The 21,726-nt window shown below is 41.0% G+C and overlaps 1 protein-coding gene across 2 annotated transcripts in view; it reads left to right on the top strand.

The window, feature by feature from the left end:
- The window catches only part of DCLK1 (doublecortin like kinase 1), a 335,403-nt gene that overhangs the window by 243,441 nt on the left and 70,236 nt on the right, over positions 1–21,726 (top strand). The window contains exons 6-7 of one of the 2 annotated variants that reach the window (XM_065901789.1): positions 9,584–9,678; positions 13,615–13,959. In XM_065901789.1, coding sequence (XP_065757861.1) covers positions 9,584–9,678; positions 13,615–13,671 — 152 coding nt within the window. In that variant the 3' untranslated portion in view covers positions 13,672–13,959. Of the gene's footprint in view, positions 1–9,583; positions 9,679–13,614; positions 13,960–21,726 lie in introns of those variants that run through there. The other variant, XM_065901788.1, reaches the window with a different exon arrangement.

The raw sequence follows: 21,726 nt of genomic DNA on the forward strand, positions 1-21,726 counted from the left end.
TGGCTACACAGAAGGGACCGAGGGCCAGGAAGGCTCTGTGAGGCCACCTGGGAAAAAACTGTTAGGACAGAGTTTAAACAGTTTTTAAAATGGGGGACAGGACCTCCTGGTTGCCCAGGGGTTAGGACTTTGCCTTCCAATGTTCAAGGGGTGCAGGTTCGGTCCCTGGTTGGGGAGCTGAGATCCCACATGCCTTGTGGCCACAAAGCAAAATATAAAACAAGCAATATTGTAACAAATTCAATAAAAGATTTTAAGAATGGTTTACACTTAAAAAAAAATCTTTAATAAAATAAAATGTGGGAAACTTCAAAAGGGGAATGAAACTAAGAATTTCACCAGATGTGAGGCCAGACAAAGAGAAGGGGATCAGAGATGATTTGCCCATTGATGAAGGATGGGTCCCATTGTAGCCACGTCCATGTGAGTTGCTCCAGAAGCATCAGTAGGCAGGTAGGAAGGAATGGTGTGGAAGTCAGATTTGAACTGTCTGTGTATGTACTGGAGAGACACTGGCATATAGTAGTGATTTAAATAATAGAAGTGTAAAATGCACCTCCCCTCAACCCAAGGAGAGATTGGAACTGCAGGAATTTGTGCAGTGATAAGGGTGCATCAGAGGACATGAGCGAAGTAAGTCAGAAAGAGAAAAGCAAGTACCTTGTATTAACGCATAGAATGCATATATGTGGAATCTGGAAAAATGGTACAGATGAACCTATTTCCAGGGCAGGAGCAGAGACGCAGACTTAGAGAACAGACTCGTGGGCACCAGGCTCGGGGGAGAAGGGAGGGTGGGATGGATTGAGAAAATAGCGTTGACATATATACACTCACACGTGTAAAATAGCTCGCTGGTGGGAAGCTGCCGAATAGCAGAGGGAGCTCAGCTTGGTGCTCTGTGATGACCTGGGGGGTGGGCTAGGGGGTGGGAGGGAAGCTTAGAGGGAGGGGATGTATGCACACATACAGCTGATTCACGCTGCTACACTGCAGGAACTAACGCAATACTCTAAACCAGTTATCCTTCGATTTTTAAAAAAGCACGTTAGAAAAGGTGAGGGCACAGTGAGTGTGCAGGAACGGAAGTGAAACGGGGCAGAAAGCTTCAAGATGGAGGAGAGGCCATAAGTGATAATGTGAGGGCAAGTAGAGTTGAGAACTGGAGGGAACTCAGGATTTGGCAGTGAGGACACCACTGTGACCTGTGGAAAGCCCCTTTCAGCGGGCACTGTGTCCCGGGGCTCACTCCAGGACTGCCCCCCCGGGGTGGACCCCTGGATTTTACTCCAAGGGGAGGCCACCCTGCAGTACCTGGTGGGGTGGGGTCTAAGCACCCAGAGACCCTCACCACGCTGCTCCTTGGCGGTGCCTTTAATCACCAGGTTCCTTCAGAATGACCAGCCTCTTCTGCCATCCCCACTGATACATTTTCATCACTTTAAACCAGCATTCCAGATGATGCTGTCTTATTGTTAAATTCAAGATCTCTTTCCTCTTTCCTTGAAAGCGTCTTTGACTCCTTTTCTCCTCCTCGTCCACCTGCCGTTTGTCACCAGTGTTCTCGGCCCCTGCTTTGCTGTCCTAGGACACCGATTTCTCACAGCTGCAGGAGCAGCTCGCTGGCCCCCTCCCTGCCTCTGACCTCTGCTCCTCACCTCTGTCCTGGCCGCTGATGTTAGACGTGTTACGGTTACGTGTGTGTGTGTGTGTGTGTGTGTGTGTGTGTGTGAAGTCACTTCCGTCGTGTCTTACTCTTTGCAACCCTATGGACTGCAGCCTGCCGGGCTCCTCTGTCCATGGGATTCTCCAGGCAAGAATTCTGGAGTGGGTTGCCATGCCTCTTCCAGGGGATCTTTCTGAGCCAGGGATCAAACCTCCACTTGTTATGTCTCCTGCAGAGACGGGTTGGCAGACGGGTTCCTTACCGCTGGCACCACCTGGGAATCCCGTTGCCTTTGCTTACTGTCTGCTAAATCAATTCTGAACTCTTTATTCTAGGATGAAGAACTGTCTTGGGTTGGCCACAGTCTTCCTGTCCAGCTGTATCTCTCATGTCTCCTCTGGACTTGTGCTCTAGCCTGGAAACCAATTTAAGTTTCCACCAGGAACCCCTGGGGCTCCTCCACCTTTGTCCCTGTCATTTTCTAGAAATCTTTCCTCTATCACTTCTGGTCAAAAGCACACCTGCCCAGTTTGGCCCAGCTGACCTCTGTGAGGTCTCTCCCTCCTCCCCCATCTTGTGACAGCTGATTTGGCTCCCAAGCTACAGGTGACAGCCTGTGTTGCCTGACCAAGTCAGGGCTTCTGAGGGAGGAGTTCTTCAATGCATTCCACAGTGCCTTCAAGTTCATGGTCACTACTGAGTAAATGCTGACTGGATGAGTGAGTTGAGGAACAATGGGATCTTTTCAAGTTGCCTAGATCTCCTGAGGTTCAAGGCCCTGTTTGTAAATATTAAAAAAATTAATCCACAGAGCCATGTTCCTCTCTCCAGCCCCTCTGTTTCTGTTGACCTCCTGCCTTGCCATTGTCCACAGCAGATAAGACAGTCCTTTTGTCTTTTGGGGGGGACATGCCCCATGATATGTGGAATCTTAGTCCCCAGTCATGTGGGGTCTTAGTTCCCTGACCAGAGAGAGAACCCATGCCTCCTCCAGTGGAAGTGCAGAGTCTTAACCACTGGACCGTCCCAATAAGGTCAAAGTGTTAGTTGTTCAGTCATGTCCACTCTTTGTGGCCCCACGGTCTGTAGCCCACCAGGCTCCTCTGTCCATGGGATTCTCCAGGAAAGAATACTGGAATGGGTTGCCATGCCCTCCTCCAGGGGATCTTCCTAACCCAATAAGATAGTCCCTCTGAATTGGACCTGCTGTTCCTGTTTAAGAAAATGCAGACAGATGGAGAAAATCAGGGTTCCAATTCATCTATGAACTCAGCACCTATGAAGATGAAACAAGGAAAAAGCATTTTTCTCAAGAGTTCTCCCAGCCATCAGACACTTGTCTGTTTTGTCTTTGCCTAAGTTGACTCCATCTGCTTTTTCCTTCTTTTTTTTTCTTTCTCGATAATGTGGCAGGCAATGGACAAGGGCTGGGAAAACATATTTTAGAGTATCTACAGCCTCCTCCATGATCAGGGAGTGAGGGAAAGTCTAAGGCAAGCAGCCAGATCTCCCGGGAAGCCTGCCTGAATCACCACCCCCTGAACATGCAGACAGATAGATGGACTCACATGCATGCAAACACGTTCCCTCCTCCCATGCCTGCAAGGGCAGCAGCATAAATATTAATAAATGAGCCACTTTAGTTCAAAAAGAAGATAGAGAAACAGCAAGATAGCTTTTCAGGTCCAAAAGGTTAGTTACCTTGTAATGAGATGGTCTTGCATGGAGATTGTTCTAACTTCCAGACCAGTTTGAGACATTGAAGCATTTGGTTTTCACTTGCTGTCTGAACCTTTTTACTAATGAAACTATAAAGGGAAAAAATCCTTTAAGTTTACAAAGGGTTTGCTAAACTCAAACACATGTGAGTTTAAAGTCATTTAAAAGGAGCAATGAATTTGAACAAGTAAGCCAAGTATTTCCTGATTCTAGGTTTGTTTTTTTTTTTTTTTAGTAACTTTTACATTCAGTTGTAAGTTTTGGGAGAACAGGGACCATTAGACTGAGTCAGGCATGTGGTAAGTGAATGCTGCATGTACTGAATGGTGGATTATAGAATCCTGAATTCATGGCTCCAATGAGGGAGAGTAGGATCATCGATCTTTGATAATGAAGAGGTGAGGTCGGATCTTTCATGAGGAGTCATGTTCTGTGTCCAGTTCAGGCTGCTGTGTTCTTGCTAGGCTCAGGTGCCCCCAAGAGGGGATGGACTGGAGATGGTAGAAGTCAGCCCCATAGATTTCTTCCACAGCTCTTTGATGGCTAGTTATGAAATTGATCATCACAGAATATGAGAATAATCCAACCTAGAGTTAAGCACTTCTCATTTAGGAGGTAAAAATCAGAACAAAGCATATAGCATTTAAAATGTGCCCAGACAGATGTGAGCAAAGGAACCCAGAGCTGGATCTAAGGCAAAGGATCTGATGGGTCCTTTAATAATTCAGATGTTCAGTTCAGTTCAGCTCAGTCGCTCAGTCGTGTCCGACTCTTTGTAACCCCATGAATCGCAGCACACCAGGCCTCCCTGTCCATCACCAACTTCCGGAGTTTACTCAAAACTCTTGCCATCGAGTCGGTGATGCCATCCAGCCATCTCATTCTCTGTCATCCCCTTCTCCTCCTGCCCCCAATCCCTCCCAGCATCAGGGTCTTTTCCAATGAGTCAACTCTTTGCATGAGGTGGCCAAAGTATTGGAGTTTCAGCTTCAGCATTAGTCCTTCCAATGAACACCCTGGACTGATCTCCTTTAGGATGGACTGGTTGGATCTCCTTGCAGTCCAAGGGACTCTCAAGAGTCTTCTCCAACACCACAATTCAAAAGCATTAATTCTTTGGTACTCAGCTTTCCTCACAGTCCAACTCTCAAATCCACACATGACCACTGGAAAAACCATAGCCTTGACCAGATAGACCTTTGTTGGCAAAGTAATGTCTCTGCTTTTTAATATGCTATCTAGGTTAGTGACTTCCAACTGAGATAACTAATTGTTGGGCCTGCTTGGCCATTTAGAAACAACCATATGAAGTTGGATTTTTCCTATTTGAAATAATGAATTGTTTAATAAAGGCCTCTGTAATACCATTTGTTAGTTGAATTTTAATGAGTTTTATTAAAGAAATGAGAAAACCCTTTTTTTTTATTGGCACTCAGGGATTTCTGGTAGTACAGGATTTAAAAACAATGGGACTCAATGCATGTGTCAACCTTACTTATGAGACAAAATTACTTATCCTAGCAGGATAAGGAGTATGATGTTTTCTGGAGGTCAAGAACCAATTTAAGAAGTTGATGGTACTTTTTAAGTGGCCAAGAGAAAGAGTCTCTACAGAACTCTGACCTTAACAGTACAGGTCGATCCCAACTTACAAGCAGATTGTGTGCCAAAAATGTTTCACTGTCAATGACTTGTTTGGCACTTGAACTTCATTTCTCCTGAGAGATGGCAAGATAAGTAGAAGCTGTGAGCCCAGTGGCTATAAATAAAGGAGGCAGGTTCGAGTGCCCCAGTGAGAGAGAAGCCTATACATTCTCAGCTCCACAGACAGGAAGCAATAGACCTGGACATGTCCTGATGAGCTGGCCACTCATAGGAAAAGTATGCTTTTCTTTGAGTAGGACATGAATGAGGCTCATTTGTAGCTCTCCCGCCTTTCATCTACTTGTCTTTCCACAGGTTGCCTCTCTGAACCTCAGTTTCCTCATATCACACTGCAAAAATGACACCAATTTGCAATGCTAATTTTTTTCTTTTTTTATGCCAGCCATGTATATCAAGATACATACAATGATGCTTGTCCTTCACTATCTCCCGAAGTTTGCTCAAATTCATGTATATTGAGTTGGTGATGCTATCTAACCATCTCATCCTCTGCCACTGCCTTCTCTTCCTGCCCTCAATCTTTCCCAGCATCAGGGTCTTTTCTGGTGAGTCAGCCTTCGCATCAGGTGGCCAAAGTATTGGAGCTTCAGCTTCAGAATCAGTCCCTCCAGTGATTATTCAGGGCTGATTTCCTTTAGGATGGACTGGTTTGATCTTGCTGTCCAAGGGACTTTCAAGAGTCTTCTCCATCCCCACAGTTCAAAAGCATCAATTCTTTGGCACTCAGCCTTCTTTGTGGTCCAGCTGTCACATCTGTACATGACTACTGGAAAAACAAATCGCTTTGACTAATATGGACCTTTGTCAGCAAAGTGATGTCTCTGCTTTTTAATATGCTGGCTAGGTTTGTCATAGCTTTTCTTCCAAGGAGCGTCTTTTAATTTCATGACTGCAATCACTGTCGGCAGTGATTTGGAAGCCCAAGAAAATAAAATCTGTCACTGCTTCCACTTGTTCCCTTTCTATTTGCCATGAAGTGATGGATCAGATGCGTTGATCTTAGTTTTTTTTTTCATGTTGAGTCTTAAGTCTCTTCCCTGGTGGCTCACACAATAAAAAACCCACCTGCAGACTGGAGACCTGGGTTTGACACCTGGTTTGGGAAGATCCCCTGGAGAAGTGAATGGCTACCCACTCCAGGAAACTTGCCTGGAGAATTCCATGGACAGAGGAGCCTGGCGGGCTAAGTCCATGGGGTCCCAAAGAGTCAGACATGACTGAGGGACTTTCACTTTACTCCTCTAGCCTTAATCCTTTTCACCAATTGATTACCATGTCCTACAGTTTTTACTTTTTAAATCTCTCTGAAATGTTTCTATTTCCCTCCACCTCCACTGCACTACCCAAGATAGAGCCACCCCATCTCTTTGACCACAAGACCCTTAAATGTGCCCCAGTCTCTCCCACTTGGACTTTTGACTAAGGGATGTCCTGTTTCTGTTACTGTTCTCCTCTCATTCATTCTTGACAGCTTAAGAGCTCTTCAGAACTTTTTAAAATGCAGGTCTGATCCCCTGGGTTCCAGCTTTAAATCATTCAATAGCTTCTCATGGTGCTTTGGATAAAAACCAGACTCCTTAACTTGAATTTCAAAACCCTGCATTATGTGACCCCTGCCGCCTCCTCCATCCTCATTCATAAGCACTTGCGGCTATACTCACCTGTTGGGGGTCCCTTCAAAGTGCCACGCTTGCTCCCTCCTCCATGTCCAGCCATGAAACAGGTGTTCCTCTGGCCTTGGAGCGCTTACCTTCTTACCTGGCCAACTGCTACCAATACTTAGGATCTGACTTCACTACCTGCTACCCTCTCTGTATAGGGTGGAGGCTAGTCTTGACCCCATAGGTGATAGGGGGTCAAGAGCAACCCCCAGTGCTCCCCCTCTAAGAATACTTGGCTGTGATTTCGAGTTGAGTTGTGTGGTTTTCCTTCAGATTAGAAGGCTGGTGTTGTAGGGAAGGTGGGGGTAAAGAGTACACAGATTTCAGCTCCACCCTGTGTTCACTGGTCACGTTATCATCGTTATGCTGCTTGCCTCACAGAGTGACCCTGAGAGTTCAGTGAGATAACACTGTGTGTGTGCACACGCGCAAATAGACAATAGGTGCGTGCATGCTCAGCTGCTCACTGGTGTCCAGCTCTTTGCGACCCCATAGGCTATAGCCGGGTGGGCTCCTCCATCCATGAGATTTTCCAGGCTAGAATACTGGAGTGGGTTGCTGTGCCCATCCTCCAGAGATGGAATCCGGGTCTCCTACATTGGCAGGTGGATTCTTGACCACTGAGCCACCTGGGAAGCCCTGTATATACATATATGTGTATATATATAAAAGGTTTAAGTGTATTAACTAGTCCATGGAAAACAAGTCTTCAATAAGCTGAGATGCATACATAGTGAGTATTTAGTAGATGCAGACTTTTTGTTGTTGTTTTGTTTTGCTGTTTTAAGCTGACTATTCCTAAATCAGTTTTACTGGGCATGCACTTTATCTTTTTTTTTTTTTTTTTTTTAATGTTCCACTGGCTAAGATTAGAGTCCCAAAAGTAAAAAATGTGAGTACTGTGTTTGCTTTCCCATTTGCTCATTTTTTCCCTAGTCTGCGTAGGGGTGATGTAAAGATGTAAAGTGATGTAGAATGTGGGCAAAGATGATATTCCCAGAGCCTGTTTGCCAGTCAACCCTAGGGGATCTCCTGCCTTATTAGCTGTACATTCTGCCTCTGCCCCCAGTTCCTGAGTCCTTGACTGTTTCAGACCCCTTCCTTTTAGGGTCACTGGTTGGGCAGGGCCGTGCCAAGAGGCCTAGGCAGCAGGCCCATTCAACAAAGACAGGACCAGAGAAGGAACGCAAATCAAAGCATTCTCAGGGCTTCCTACTTCAATCTGTTAAAAAAAAAAATGTGTGTGTTTGCATGTGTTTTCGATGGAGTCACCAAATAAATTTCAAAGGCAAAACACAAATTAGTACCGCATGAGCTCTGTGACATTTGTTAAAGGTCTTTGGAGAAGATGACAAAACAGGGAACTTCCCACATCCATGGGCCCTGAGGTTTGGTGCAAACATTGTGTGTGAAAAATCAATAAAGATGTACCTCGCCACTGAATTTTCTGAGGGTGGACTTATTACCCTTGTTCCCGGAGAGTCACCAGGCTTCGGAAGAGGTCTTGTCATTTTGATTTTCGTATGAGTCACTGGGTCTCTTGCCCCCAGAGGCACTTGATTGTGATTCAGTGTGGAACACGCTGAAAGGACTCGGCTTCCGGGAGTCCGTGGTGCGGTGGGGGTTGTGGTGGTTCCGCGTTGGCATGAGGCTTAATCGACACCTTTGATGTAGCCTAAGACAGAACCCGCACCTCCCACTGCTGCCTGGAAGACGTCAGCCTTACGCAGGAAAGGCATCTGCTGATGAATCCTGCATCTCATTCAGCCTGCTCTGGGAGCAGCCTTAGCCATCCTTACCTAATCCAGCCGCTTCCCTCCTCCTCCCTCCGCGGTGCTGGGTTTAGTGCTGAGAAGGGATTTCGCCTCTTGCTCTTGTCAGGTTAGGCACTGAGACTGTGTCCATGTTAGAACTCATAGAAGGTAAGTTAAATGCATGATCGCTCTCTCCCTCATGGAAAAATGTTTATGTTGCACCCTGAAGAATGTGTGTGTCTCACTGCTAATCCTACTTCCTTGGCTGTGGATGTAAAACATCTAACAAAAGAAAAGTTGACATTTTTACAGGCAGAATAGTGGCGACTCGATACATCTTTGTAGACTCATGTCTTTAAGTGTTTTATCAGTTCTTAGAGGGACTGCTACAAAGAGAAAAGGATGACTTACTTGAGTTCTGTGACTTTGATTCAGTCTAGGGATAATGTGTAGCAGTCTTGAGAGTCAGGTTGATTCTGGTGATTTAAACCTATTTAAAAGAAAAAAAAAAAACAGTTTTATCTTCAACAGCAGGACAAACTAACTGTGAGGAGTTTCTGAGTGTCTGTGCCAATTACTTCGTCCTGCTGGAGGCAGGTCCTTCCAAGTTAGGCTGAGGGATGTACAGGGCACAAGTGGATGCAGGAACTTAACTAGACTTGAGTGCTTAACTCTTAAAAAGACAGCAATCTGCTTTCACAAGTCACTGGGAACATCGCTTATGAGCTGTGCTAATGCTTACTCCCACTGGCTTGTACTAGGAAGCTAAACTAAAGAATTAAGCATGAATTCCATTGAAAAATGTCTCAGAACCACATGCCTAAGATCTCTGTGGGCACAGTTAAAAGCATCATTAATAAATCATCAGAAAAGCTGTGCAAAGTACATTTTTTTTTCTATGTAACCTGCTGCTATATTTAACACAGGATTCACAAAACAAGTGAATTTCTGAAGAAGGTTTCTCCCTGAAGCTAGTGTTCAGGACTGTAGATAAAAAGATGTCTGGAATTTTAGCAAATGTCCCTCTTTAATTGTTTGTTGCTCTGTGAAGCTGAGTTGTCAGGAGAATTCTTTAATAAGCCATTTTTTTTTCCTCTCTGTGATTCTTGTGCTTCCAGTTAATGGAACCCCGGGTAGTCAGCTCTCTACTCCGCGCTCGGGCAAGTCTCCTAGCCCATCACCCACCAGCCCCGGAAGCCTGCGGAAGCAGAGGGTAAGAGAATAAGCGAACTCCTTGTTTAAGACCTGTCCACGTCTTGGTGCAGATGGCATGGTGCCAATAAACAGCCCTCTCGAGTTAGGGCTGCTTGTCACTAAGGAAGAACCAGGTGAGGGCAGGAGGTGACCGACAGTGGGTCACTGGTTTTGGTTCTGGTTTCTCTTAGCTAGGACTTGGGACCTTAAGTTTCCTGGTAAAACTTGTCCTGATCTTCATTCCAAGAAGGATAGACCATTGCTGCTTCACTTTTAAACAACTTTCTCTTTTTGTCTAGAATGCATAAAGATTTTAATGGCATTGGTTTGTAAACTTCCTGGGCTATCAGGATTTTCACTGGAGGCCTCATCGCTGGTCACCAGCCTTCCTTAAGAAGGGAAAGTGCCTGGTTTGGAGAGGTGGGCGGGCCCTGGAGGGACTTGCTTTATGGCAGAGGATGGTGATCCAGAGCCGCTGAGGGTCTGTGCTGTATGTGTGATGGGTACGTGTGACCTGTGTTTTTGTGAATGAAACCCACACCAAGCACCTTATCTTTCATCACGACCTGCACATTTCTTGTAGCTTCTTGGGTCATAATGGAGATGTTGATTGAGTTTGGAGATCAGAGTCAAAAGCTACCAGAAATTGTGTTAGTTTCTCCATTGCTAAGGGAGAAGCTGGGGGTTAGCTCTTCTTTCTGGATGGGAGAGCTGCTGTTTGGATCCGCTCACAACCTGATTTATCCTTTCCAGTAGGATCGAGACAAGAATAAAAGTAGTGGGATGGGGAGGAGGCAGATGGTACAGTGGAGGCAACAGGGGACCTTTCAGTGTCCTGATTTCACAGGCAAGGTGGGGAGGGATGTGTGCTCATAGAAACTCTAAGGATGCTATTCCCTGAATATTTTAATAGGTGAGGCTCCTTGACAACTTTTGAACTCAAACCTGGATTCTTGAATTTGATCTCTTGTCATGTGTGCTTTAAAATGAGACTTCTGTGTTCCATACATTTACACTGCCTCCAAGAGGGAAGCACCCCTTTGCAAGCCTCCTGCCAAGGTTGTGTTCACACACCCTCTAAAGTGGCGGGCAGGGGACTTGAGTCAACCCCTAATCCGTTTGGAGCCTGGCCCGCCAACACAGCAGGTTGTATCATCCTGCTCCACTGAACCTCCGAATATCAGGTCCAGCTTGTTTAGATGATCCAGTGAGGCCTGGAGCTGGGCACCAGTTCCTCTACTAAATGACTGTGTTATCATAGGTAAGTCTGCGGTCCTCTCCAGGCCCCAGTCAAAACACAAAAGACTCTTTCCAGATAGAAAACACTATCATTCTACTCCAATTCCATCTGAGTGCTATACCTATGCTTTCTTCCTGGTCACAGTATAATTTGGCATTTTAAAGTATAGAAATCATTAGTGACCTGCTAGAAGAAGAAAGGTCCAGATTCATTTAATCTCTCAGATGTCTGTGGTTGAGTGGAGGAAGGGGTAATGAGTGGTTCTTTTCTCGTAAATGTTACCCAGCGAGGCCCCCATCTATAGGGGCAAGCCTTTAGAAATAGGACAGGGACTTACTTCCCTGGTGGTCCAGTGGTTAAGACTCCATGCACCCAATGCAGGGAGCATGGGTTCGATGCCTGGCTGGGGAACTAAGATCCTGCATGCCCCACAGCAAGGCCAAAAAATAAAATAAAAGTAAACTTCTAATTTAGAAAACAATAGGTCAGCTGGGGCCCTCTCGCATAGCACAGTCCCTCATTTGAAGTGCATACCCTGGAGAGTACACCTGGCGTTGAAATCTCTCGTCATCTTCTGGATTAATTACATGAGATTCAGGATTCAGCTCAGGCTTAGTTGTCAAGGTTAGTGTGTTCGATTAGAGCATTTGAGACTCCCTGCCAGCAACCTGAGCGTCTCTCCTGCTGGCTATATGGAGGAGACTTCCATCTTGGGGACATAAAACGCTTGGCACAGCTGTCCATTTGTTGGCAAATGAGGTTAGAATGTGCTGCTTCTTCCCTCTGTATTCCCTACTTCGCTATGACTGTGTCCAACTGAGGCAGAAAATTTCCATCCAACTCCTAGCAGCTGTGTGGCCAGTGGCTTATGTAATTAACACTGCCAGCGCTTGGGAAGTAATTTTAAGGGATGGTCCTCTTAGAGAGTCTTAATTTTGTCATTTAAGCTACCAGTGCCAGCCCCATACTTGAGAGGGAAAAAACAATCCCGTCTGTTTTAGGGAGACAAAGGTTTATCATCCTCTGAAAACAGTTATTAAGCACATGTTGTGAGCAGAGCACGAGATAGTTTAGAGATGGTTCAGTTTCCAGGCTTTTGAATTTAGGCCATAAATGAACATCCTCCATCCATGTACCATGTCAACGAGTGGAAACATTCCCAGCTGCTTTAGTGAGAGGAGCTTTCATCTTGGTGTGGCGGCAACTACATCAAATAATCCCTCCCAGTTAAAATGAGCCTAGAATATCCCTAAAAACTGATCCTGTTTCAGATTTGGTTAATATTCTTCTCAAATGGTTGGCTCTACTCCTATGCAGGAAATACTGAAATAAGTGAAAGATGGCAAGTGCTAAAAGAAGACACTTCAAAGAATAAATATAACTCTTTTTATTGCAAATTGGAAAACAGTAGCTACTTTTATTTTTCCTTCTGTGTTGCCTAGCAACATGGCCAGGAAAATGAGTTGGCTGCTTCTCTCCCCAACACACACACACACACACACACTTAAACACACACACTCACACACATACACTCACACACTCACACTTCCTACCTCATTTTGAAACATAGGAATGTAAGTTGCTTTTTTTTTTAAGGATTATTGAGACATTTGACTGTTTTTTCACAAGTAAGAAAACCTTTATTTTTTATTTATATCATTTATGATGGTTTAATCAGCTTTTCTTCCTTCATTTAAAATTATATTTTGTTACCTCCTTCCGTACTTTAGAATAGTCCTATACAATAGGAATCTGCACGCCAGATACTTTTCTTCATGAAAACCCCAGTGGCAGTGTACCAAGTAACTGTCCTGTTTTTCCTAAACACTGTCATTTAAATTGCTGCCTAGAAGCGTTTGGTCACAGAAGCAGATCCTGGAGGATCTCTTCTATCCATGAACTTTCTGGGGTCTCATTCCTTAATATATCAGGAAGAAATGTGTTGCATTGTGTGGGTCGAATGAAGCTCCCCATTATACTCCCACATGGCTGACTTTTGTAGATTATCTGATCCGTCAGATGATTTGAGGAGTGGGTGGTTCAAATTAGAAAGGAAGCCAGGATTCTAGACACTCTCTGCAGATCTGAGCTGGTTGCCTGGCGACCAGCAGAAGGATCTTGTAGCAGAAGGAGGCAGAGGGAAGAAGAGGGGAGGTGATGGGTGAGCCTTTAGGTAACCAGGGAGAACTTTGGGAAGGGAGCGAGGAGGTCAGGTTCGCATTCTTTCTGTCTTCCAAACATATTGTTTTGAAAACGCAGTGTTTATTGGGTGTATGCGGTACACAAATGCAACCCTTGGGTTGCTGCTGTGGGACCGGAATTTGCTGAATGCCCGCTGGGGCGCCTAATAAATTATTGTGTGAGGTAAGCGTGTTCCTCTTCGTCCCAGAATGGGATGGAAGTGTTTGAGGAAGAATTGCCTTGACAAATAGTAGCAGGTTGGCACTGACAGACCTCAGGGGCTGTAGAACTCGACACAAAGGAAGGCGAAAGCTCACGAGCAGCTCAAGCCAAGAAGGCAAAATAGCGTGCTTTTCATCTGTTTAGATGGCTTCTCAGTTATGATCTTTCCTCTTAGCCAAACGTGGTGACTTTAGAAGGTCTAACGACATTAGAAACCAAGGATGCCCATTTGGTGTTGCTCCACTCCTAAGAGAACCACAGGGCACCTAAGAAACCCAAGTAAACAAGTCTGTACCGCCCTTCGTCTTACAGGACCTGTATCGCCCCCTCTCTTCGGATGATTTGGATTCAGTAGGAGACTCAGTGTAAAAGAGACCATGGAGCAGTGTGTATGGTTTGTGGTTGGGTGAAGGTTTCACGTTTCCTAAGCAAAAGTCTAACAGCAAAATACACAAAAGAGTTTTGCATACCTTGAAGTGATAAACCCCAAATCATATAAAAGGAAATATCCAGGTATTTCATATTAATCCTTGAAGGGGATTATTTTTTTCCTATAGAGGAGATTTGATTAATTTGATTGAGGAGATTGAACACAAATGGTCTCAATTGGTGAGGTTTTTGTGCCAGACCTGGCACTAGATGAATTTCACATATGGGCCTGACCTTAGTGTCAGAACACACTAATGGTGTAGCAAGACAGAGTCATAATTTCTGTAGATGGGGTTTTCTTTTTAATCAGAAGTAGACATGCAGATGCAATTTTTCTGTACCTTTCTGTGCAGATTTTCTAGCCAAGCAGGTTAAAATGGCACTAAGCAGACATTTTCTCCTGCAGTTACATAGTCTTCTTAAAATTTGGATTGCTGATTTTTAAAGTACTTTTATTGCAAATTAATAAAAGTATTCGATTAGAGTTCTTTTTCTTCCTAGACAATATTCAGAGCTACTTATCATACTCCTCATATGTGAATTAACATATGAGGAAAAACAGTCATGTGAAATATACAACTCATGAAGACTTACATTAAACACTAGGAACTTAATTTTTGTTGTTAAAAGTAAATTTTACTCTTTATACTTATCTTTCATTGAAGACAGCATAAGCGTAGATTAAACATGAAGAACTTGTTTAATGGCATTACTATAAATTATATAATTCCTCCTTACAATCATGTATGCAATTTTTCACACATATAAAGGCTGAAGTTAGGAAACTTTTTTTTTTTTTTAAACATACAGACTTAAAAAAAATGTGTTTGGACTTCTTCCAAAAAACCAATTTGAAAAGCAAAAATTCTTTTAAACAGTACTATATAAATCAGGTCCCAAATAGCCAGATCTCTATTCTGATACATTCTGGATCTTACTGGTGTTTTGGAAATTTTCATATGCAAAACTCCTTTGTGTTAAACTAAGTCTATGATTATAACCCATTGTTAAGCATTAACCTACTAATTCTGCTTTCCTAGTCCTCTATTTAAAAATTATAGTCAGCTTTGCTTAAACATAAAACAATTATTTTTAAAGCTGAATGTTAAGAATGAATTTAATGTGTACAGTCTGTTGTATTTAAGCCATGCCCTAGTGATCATTTAGTTTTACTAGTTCAGACACTAACAATTTAAGACTTGTGTAGCGTGGTTTTGCTATTTCACAGGCTTGACATATCTCAGTAGGTGATAAATTCACAATGAATGATGCCATTTGGAGGTTTGTACTTGTTTTTTTCCCCAAAATTTTACTTGAAAATTGAATTTAAAAACAAAATGTTTGATTCAAGATGGAGAGAAATTCAGTTGTCATATAATGCTTTAAATGTTATCAATTTATCTCCTTGATAAATTGCTCAACTATCAAATTTTACCATCTGGTTTATAGTTACATATGCTACTATCTGACTTTCCAAGTGAATAATATATTCCAACCATAAGAAGGATAATATTTTTTAAAAAGTCCAGGCAACCTAACAGCATTTGAAAATTTAGCCTTATAATAATTAGTGCCTTATTATCCTGTCTGTTGGAGAGAAAGACACTTTTCTGGCAGGTTATTTGAGAACCACAAGCTGAACCATTCCATCTTGAAAGAGCAGTTCATAATAATACCTGTTCCAGACTTCAGGTTTTAAAACTGTTTCCAATAGAAATTGTGAACAGAGACTCCTGCTGAGATCAAAAGACTGCTTTGTTTTAGCTGAAACAGTAAACATCTGTGAGGTTGCCTGGGCTGGTGTCTGTTCTAGTTATGTCTTCGTAAAATGCATTACTTAATACAGTTGAGTCCATAAAAGATTAGTATGTATTTGACTGAACTGTCAAAAATGCAAAGAAAGCAGTGGAACAGTTACCTTAAATCTGGTGGGGGTCAGATAGTCCAGAACAAAAATAAATTCTAGTAATTTTAACTTCCCTGAACTGTCAATCTTTTGGACAGCTACTGCTTAGAAAGGTCCAATAAACGCTATTTGTTCTGGGTAAATGGCAGATATCGCCAACTGATATGAAGCCCAGAGCTTTGTTTAGACACGGCAAAAAGGAACTGGACTTGTGCTAATTGCCGATAGATATCATGGCCAACTTTCCATTCAAGCGGTTCTGAGGGAAATGCTATTCCACAGCATTTAATCTTTTGAACATATGACTTTTATTAAAGGACTGTTCAGAGGCAATATGTATCATTTACTTTTTGAAACTAAAATCCTCAGAGATTGAAACAGCACACCATTTATAGACTTTGAGATCTCTTTCTATGCAGAGCATAATTCCATTATACTAAAGCAGAAATATATATATTAAAAAAATCCTTAGCATCAAGCTAGTTTTTGTTTTTTTTGGTGGAACTGAATTGATGATTTATAGGCACTTAAGATTTCCTTACTTACAGAATTCTTTTTAGAATATTAGACACTGAATTTTTAAATTGTTCTCCTGGGCAGAAGAGACCTCCAGGAAAAGCAGTGCATTTTTGTCCTTATGGTAAACCTGAAATGTTCTGTGAGGACACTACACTCTAGGTAACAGTTTGATACTTTTTTTCATTTGCACTTATTTTTTTTCCTTTAGTCATCACAGAGAACAATGTGATAAACATACTCCTGCTTTTAGCATTTTAGAAAGGCAAATCCTAATCATTTATCAAGTATAAACTTCATTGTGAACTCAAAAGACTGGTTCTGAAAGCCACATGGTTTGTTTCTTCTTTGTCTTGCTTTATTAATTAGGTGGGGGTAGGATGGGGCAGAAATTCCCATGTTTTCATACTGTCGTAGACTTTTAAGAAGTATCAGGTCCACCCATTTACACACACCCCTGTGTTCTTAAATTGGCTCATCTAAATATTTTAAAAAATCAAGTATCTTCTAAAAATATTTTGAACCAGCATTCAATTACCATATGAGTTCCCTGTGTTAACCAGCAGAGGTTTTGGTTACATCCAATGTAAATCTATACATGATTTTTTTTTAATTTAAAAGCAATGAAATCTAAAAACCACATTTCTTAAAACAAATAAATTAATGTATAGAATAATATCCTTGAAAAATAATTCCATACATTTTAGCTATTGAACTAAATTTTTCATATGTGGCATATATCTACCCAGGTGTGTAGGCATTCACATAAATTTGCAAGGGTCCGTGTGTATATGGGTGTGCTTATGTAAGTATTGTGTATATTTATAGACCATGAATAGTAAAGTATGGTATTTGTGACACAGCCTTGTAAGTTACTGGCTCTTGTGGAATTGTATGTAAAACCTTTGTGTCATAAGTCATTACACATGACATATTAATTGGGGCATGTTTAAGTTCAAAGGTAGTTTGCTAAACTAGTATGGCAGAATGGTTCCAAATAATAGGGCAGATGTACTGATTTAAACAATTTGGAAACCAGATAAACAAACAAAAAATTTCAAATTCAGACAAATTCAGTGTTTTATTAACTATTAAATATAAGCATTCATTAATGCTTATATTGTTATGACTTGATAGTCAACTATTAAAGTGATTATATACTATCACTAATGTTTCTCTAATGTCTATGTTATGTGGCAATTGTCAATCAATTTTCATTTAAAAAGCTGATTTATAGGGTTGTAAGTAACTGGGTATTGTACTGAAACATGAATAGAAGAAAATTCAAACTATATTTGATTTGAACTAAGTTCATAACAAAGCCAGATAACCTATAAGGCAGTTCTGTATGTTCTTTCAAACATGATTCAAAACTGTTGATGTATTTTCAGTAGTAACCTTACTATACTTGCCATGTGTGTATATATCTACATAAGTATATACACACTTGAAATTGTTAACTGAGTGAATATACTATATATGCATACATTGTCTATTTATGCATATTTGCATTAGCCTGATTAGCATCTCTAATTGTGCATGTCAGTAACAACAGTATCCCACAGAGGTGTAGTGTGAAAATTAGAGATATATTGAATTCAATATACCAGTTGCCTGATGCAGTTTGTTATACTGTCAGCTGAAAAATACTTGTAATTTTGTACCTGTAACGCATGTGGAAAAGATAGGAAATCTGAGGCCCTAGCTATAATTTTTCAGGGTGCATGATATATAGTGTCTTTAAAATGTGGTTCGTTTTAGTAAAGATGATGGATAAATTCCAAGATAGTATAAATGATGCATGTAATACATGGGTGTTTATATTATATATGGCCACAAAATGGTTTTGAAGCTAGGGTAGAAGGTATCTGAAAGGTCACAGACAAAGAACTATGAAATTTAATTTTCTTGTGATTTTTCTTTGAGCTTATATTCATCAACAAGCAAGGAATTGAGTTTATTCTCAGGACATTTAACTTCAAAATACACTACGAATGTTGCAAATTTGGATAAAATTTTTATAAACAGGTTGATATATGTCCTGCTCACAGTTTGAGTTGCCTGGATGTGTCTCTTAAAAAAGAACATTTGGTGTTAAAATGTTTTAAACAGCAACAGGTTTTAAAAATTCGTCAGTTGAGGCCATCAGCAGGGTTTTATAGAGTGAAATGATGAAATGTTTCATTGAACCCAGTTTTGAACGTTCCATCACCTTGTGCTGTGGTTTCGTTGTAAAATGTTGTATTTTGTGTTTGACACTGGACCATGTTATTTCTCTCAAAGTTAATGTTGTTACGCTTACCCCTTAGAATAACTATATAATAAACAGGAAAAACTGCCTATGTTGTTCAGTGACTTTCTTTCAGAAAACTTGGTAAGTAGACACTGAAAATGAAATGACCGTGTGGAGTAAGGTTTACCTTCATTATCATATTTATGGTGTTCTGTGACGTGATTGGCATCAGTAGGTGAGACTTAAGATACTGCAGAATGACATTACATGACATCCAAAGTATCAAATACTGACAGTAACAGTGAAATAAGACTATCTGGCGAAGAACTCTGTTTTACTTGGTTATAGTAAAATCATTAACACACTTTCCTCTCAGGTTTGCCTTAAGAATGAATATATCAAACAAATTGGCAACTGTTTTTTTTGAAAAAAAGAAATTGTAAATATACTTTCTCCTAGTCATGAAGGTATTTTTCCCAAAGTTGCCTAATTTGCAGGGGGAAAAATTTGCGTGTGTATATAGGTACATGTGTGTGTGAAAGTTATTTCAAAAGCACCAAATGATATCATATATTTATTATTAATAAATATATAATGTTTTATTATATATTCATATAAAAATTAAGTAACTATAATAAATATAAAATACTTGATTACCCAACTTTAATATAGAACTAAAACCCATAATCTATTTCATTCATAATATGGTATTCTACTGGTTGGAAAAAATAATTTACATTAAAATTATTATAGAAGTCTGAAATTCTATATAAATTTTAAATCTAACACTATTACCAGGTTCATTTTAACTTTGAAATTATAATTTGCTTTAACTGCTTCTCTTTATTGTTTCCATGGGCACCAGATATAGTCAGTGCTGAAAGCGGTAATTGGTACAGCTGGAAGGAATGTTGGAAAGTGAAAGTGAAGTCGCTCAGTCGTGTCCGACTCTCTGTGACCCCATAGACTGTAGCCCGCCAGGCTCCTCCGTCCATGGGATTTTCCAGGCAAGAATACTGGAGTGGGCTGCCATTGCCTTCTCCAGAGGATCTTCCCGACCCAGGGATCAAACTCGGGTCTCCCGTATTGTAGGCAGACGCTTTACCCTCTGAGCCCCCAGGGAAGTCCCACTTTCACTTTCACTTTAGAAATGTATGAAATTCCAAATTGTGCTTTACTTTCTGAATATAGAGTTTAAAATAAAATGGAGCACATGCCTGAAAAAGTAGTGACTAGCTTCCTTCTTTACAGGCTGGGAATCCAAACTGAGGAGTAGATCATGGAGGGAATTATTTTACTGAGAGGATATAAACTAGATGGCCCCTTGGTCCCCCTTCAAACGATTATCTCACAGAGCGCACCTTCTAAGGGGAGACCTGCTGCCTAGACGAATGGTTGAGATTCGGAGCATATAGATCCTGGCTTTAAGTGAGCATGATGACTAACAGACAGTAGAGGCAAAGCAGGCTGCCTGACAGTCATAACTAAATACATTTATTTTTGATATCTTGGCTCCCGTGGTTTCGCTATCATGGATTTAATGCCAACATTCTCATTTTATTTTTCTCTTCCTCTAAGTAAATCAACTTCATGAATAGCAGTTCTATAGTCTTTTGAAAACTTTGTTTGTGATAACCTTTTATATGTTTCACTGTTCATTCGATTTATGCACATGGTTGCCTGTGCCATAAACGTTAGGTTTAAACATACTATGGAGAATGCAGACAAAGGAATTTCGGGAAAGGAATTTCTTTTGTGCCTTGTTTCAAGTAATAGAGCCTTGTTAATTATTGCATATTGATGTCATCAGCTTGTTGTTCTTTACCCACTTGCAAAGTAAATGTATGATTTTTCTATATGCACGCACAGTCCCTTGGGTCTCAAGCTCTCTACACCAAGATAATTAATTTTGCTACATGACGTCATCTTTAGACATTCTACAGACCTCAAGTTAGGATCACCAAGACAATTATGAGTTTGTTAACTATTTGTTGGTTGTGTTTCCTTTATAAAATTGATCCAGTTGATGTTTAAACTCTTATATTGCCCTTTCCCCCCAAAAAAATTACCAAATAATAACCGTACGCCAGGGCAAAATGTGAAATGGAAATAATACAATTATCAAGAAAGGGCTAAAGTTATCTTGTGAAATTTTTCTCCCTTGCTTACATCAGTTGGATCGATTGGATTTTCCTGTAATCTTTATTTGGTGTGGACCCCAGCTGAGTAACACCAATTAAATGAATACAAATGGCAGGAGTAACTCATACCGTTTATATTTGAAATGAACTTTTTTATCACATAGTCATCAGATACATCTTGGTAAAATGTGGTTAGAACTGTTATGTCAGCTTTCTCACTTACTTCAAAAAGTGTGATATGTTCTCCATCTGTTATATGATCCCAAGCTAAATAGCTACGCTCAGGATGTGTTCTTACTTAGGGCAGTGCTTTCATGAAGGTGTGCCATAAAAGCATCCAGGTGCCAGCAACCTGTCCACCTGGTTCCCATTAAATCTGCTTCGAGGTGATGACATTTCAAATGTCACAGTATCTCTTAGAGCAACTAATTGCATTAAATTCTAAAATAACTATGTTTTTCACTGTACACTATATGGCTTGGAATTAGCAAACCGACTGAAGCCAACACAAAATCTTATGATCATGTATACTATGAAATGGTTTATGTTCTCTGAAAAAAATTAGTAAATTGATTTCATTTATAAGCCTGGCAAAATATAAGTGGACTCTTCAGCTCTATGTAGGTCATAAATAAAGACTGATTCATCTCATTGGGTTAATTCAAAAGAACATGAACTACACATTTCCCCTTTATTAGGTTCAAAATCCTTCAATCAGACTTAGGGCAATAATAAAAATGTTCACAGTCTGTCTAAGGTAGTTTATTTAGGAGTAGTAACAAGGGTACATAGAGGGCCATGATGATTATGGAATTGCTTCAACTGAGAGAGAGCAATATGTTAGGTAATAAAATGAGAATCCAGGAAATAACAGGCTGGAAGGATATGAGTGTAATAAATTTGATATTAACATGAATAATTGAGAAGTCTTAAGACTCGACCCAAAATACTAACCTCTCAAATACAGAATATGGAGATCTGACACGGTATAGGCTTAAAAGTTATGTTGTTACCTATAAGCCAATATGATCTTAAAGTGCATTGGTATTCTATTCACAAAGAAGAAGACACTACCCTTCTTGTTGATCAGGGCACACCTAGAATATTTCATTTGCTTTGAGCACCAGCATTAACCAGAGATATTGACCAATGGAGGACCAAGGGGTCATGGGGTCCTGTCTTACTACAAATAACCAGAG

Source organism: Muntiacus reevesi, chromosome 11 (genome assembly GCF_963930625.1).
Source record: "Muntiacus reevesi chromosome 11, mMunRee1.1, whole genome shotgun sequence".
In the NCBI taxonomy this organism is placed as follows: Eukaryota; Metazoa; Chordata; class Mammalia; order Artiodactyla; family Cervidae; genus Muntiacus; species Muntiacus reevesi.